This window comes from Nicotiana tabacum, chromosome 6 (assembly GCF_000715075.1).
Source record: "Nicotiana tabacum cultivar K326 chromosome 6, ASM71507v2, whole genome shotgun sequence".
NCBI lineage: Eukaryota > Viridiplantae > Streptophyta > Magnoliopsida > Solanales > Solanaceae > Nicotiana > Nicotiana tabacum.
This window is the reverse complement of record NC_134085.1, coordinates 62,162,884-62,165,483: the sequence shown is the minus strand read 5'-3', so window position 1 is coordinate 62,165,483 and position 2,600 is coordinate 62,162,884. Positions and strand designations below refer to the sequence as shown.

Below are 2,600 nucleotides of genomic sequence, written 5' to 3'. Positions count from 1 at the left end.
GCTAAATAGGCACGAGAGGCAATTCGAATAATACAAGCTTCGTACCTATTTAGGTCATTTAAAGCCAAGAGATCAGAAGGCATTGAAGACATGGATATGATGACGAAAAGGAGTCCAAATTCAATATTAAATACCCAATACGTTAGAGAATTGGTATTAAATAGGAATGATTGTGTAACGTCTTATTTAATGTCATTTATTGCTCATAATTGTCTCATTAAGACTAAGGTATTACTCCTTTACTTAGAATCAACTATAAAAAGAGGAGGTCTCGTCATTTGTAAGGAGAGAGGATATCATAAACATTACATTTGAGTACAAACCTATTTACTGTTTATTTGTCATTCTCAAAAAGTCTATTATTTCTTTTTCGTCTCCTGATTATCAGTAGCCCGAATTTCTATTTGTCTTTAGCTTTGACCAAAGAATCACATTTTTGGTTAAACAATATATACTACGAAGCAACTAGGGGAGATATAGTATTAATATTTATGAGTTCATCTGAATCCAGTAACACTAGTATATAAATTCAATAAATATAATAGATTTTGAATCCACTAAAACAATAGGCCGCGATAGAGTGGTGAACTTGAACCCATAAAGAACAAATTTTGGATCTGTCTCTGGAGGTCGCACATGTAGATTCTAATTAGTTATGTTAATCCTTCATAAAATAAGACGGTGGGCATCATTAAGTAGATGAAACCAGAATGAACTCGTATCGTACAGATCCAATGACTCAATGCTCAAACTGTGATCAGACTGATGAGTTTCAGGATTGCTCTCCAAGATAACCGTGTTTTCCATGTCAATGTTCATCTTTTGGTTTTTCCCGAACGTATTAATGCTGCTGCTGCTGCTGCCAGATGAAGAAATATCAGGTGATATCAAACTGTCGTTGCTGGATGTTCCTATCGTTAGATTATTAATAGCCACGAATAATACGGGTCTTTCTTGAGCTTTTTTGGTTTTCTCCACCCTTTTCCGCCTTACGTTAGACTTCAATAGGGCATCTTTTTGCATACCCATATGCTTCTTTAAATGTGTGTAGAAGAAGTTTTTAACGTCGTTGTCAGTTCTTCCTGGCAATTTTGCAGCAATAGCTGACCATCTATATTAACACAAGGAAATTCGCTAATTAGAAATAGTACACATAATTTTTTTAAAACATAAGATAATTTGCTATCAAGTGTTTTAAATTAATAGATACTAAAAAAATTATTAATACACGCAGTTAACGTAAGGTAGGACTTCTTACCTACTTCCAAGTTCCTGATACATTTTGATGACTGTTTCTCTTTCTTCCATGGTAAAGGGTCCTTTCTTAACATCAGGGTTGAGATAATTTATCCATCTAAGTCTGCAACTTTTCCCCGTTCTTGATAGTCCTGTAACGTCGTACAACCCAATTTCAGGAGACTAATTAAGCACAACAAATTAGTGAACTTAGACAAGAAATTGTTTACAAGTTTCTTAATGCATGTAGATAAAATTCGAAGAATGAATTATCGTAACATATGATATACTGCTTCTGCTTCAATTTATGTGAACCTATTTGACTGGCACAAAATTTAAGAAAAGAAAAAAGACTTTTGAATTTATGGTATAAAATGAAACACGTATATTTTTTGTGGCTATAAATCATTGCATAAAGGTAAATTATTTTCAAAGGAAATTGGTCATTTTTTTTAGCACAGATTAAAAAGAAAATAAGTTCACGTAAATTGAAACGGAGAAAATATATAGAAATGATCAGTTGAAATAATCATACAAATGCTTTTACTAGTGGGTAGAACCTGCAAATTTGGGCATGCGACTCCAATTCCAAATGCCATATCTCATGATATAAGATTTCAATTTTTGGTCTTCCTCAGGAGACCATGCTCCCTTCTTTACCTCCTCCATGCTTGTACTTTTCTGCTGCTGTTGTGGTACACTTGGCATGATTACGGCGAATTCACCTACTTCAGTACTTGTGTTGTACTTTCAACTTTCTATTGGGAAGTAATTGGACATTATATAGACATTTCCCACGTAGTGTGTGGGAATATTTAGTCAATTTAAAGCGTTCTTTCCGAGAAAAGGAGTGCTCTCTCATCAACTACTTCATTGGTTTGTCTTTTGTGTTTTTTTATGGTATTTCTGCTAATTTTAATACTAATAATTCGTTGAAGGAGGAGTTGACTTGAGCTGTCAATAGGGTAGCCTCAAAGGAAAAGATATTCTGACTTCATTAGATTCAGAAGAATGAACTCTCTTAAAAGATTTTTAAAAATGCGAAGAAAGAATGCTTTTCACTAGAAATTAAACGTGTTCGAGGATTCTGGTATTTGCAACCCCCCCCCCCCCCCCCAATGAAGTCATAAAGATCAGACAGAAAAGGAAAATATTTGTATGAGTATAGTTTCCAAGATGAAATTAAACCAGTAAAATTCTGTAGTTACATAGTAGGTGTTACGTGGCGCCTTCCTGAGATTCCTTGAAAGGGCGACGTAAGGCTAAACAATTGATGTCAGTGTAGTTACTGTTCGCCAACTGAGGTACTCTCCGTACGCTAGACGAGATTGTCAGTACCGTACGGAAAAACCAATGTCAAGAGC

The 2,600-nt window shown here is 34.8% G+C and overlaps 1 protein-coding gene across 1 annotated transcript; it reads right to left on the bottom strand.

Annotated features, from left to right (window-relative positions):
* Window positions 1-381: 381 nt before the first annotated feature.
* Window positions 382-2,008, bottom strand: LOC107784613 (transcription factor MYB15-like). Its single transcript, XM_016605771.2, has 3 exons — window positions 1,797-2,008; window positions 1,259-1,388; window positions 382-1,111 (listed from the first exon to the last, which is right to left on the bottom strand). Exons 1-3 carry the CDS (start codon window positions 1,942-1,944, stop codon window positions 667-669), a joined length of 723 nt encoding a protein of 240 aa, XP_016461257.1. The 5' UTR covers window positions 1,945-2,008; the 3' UTR covers window positions 382-666.
* Between the last annotated feature and the right edge of the window lie 592 nt (window positions 2,009-2,600).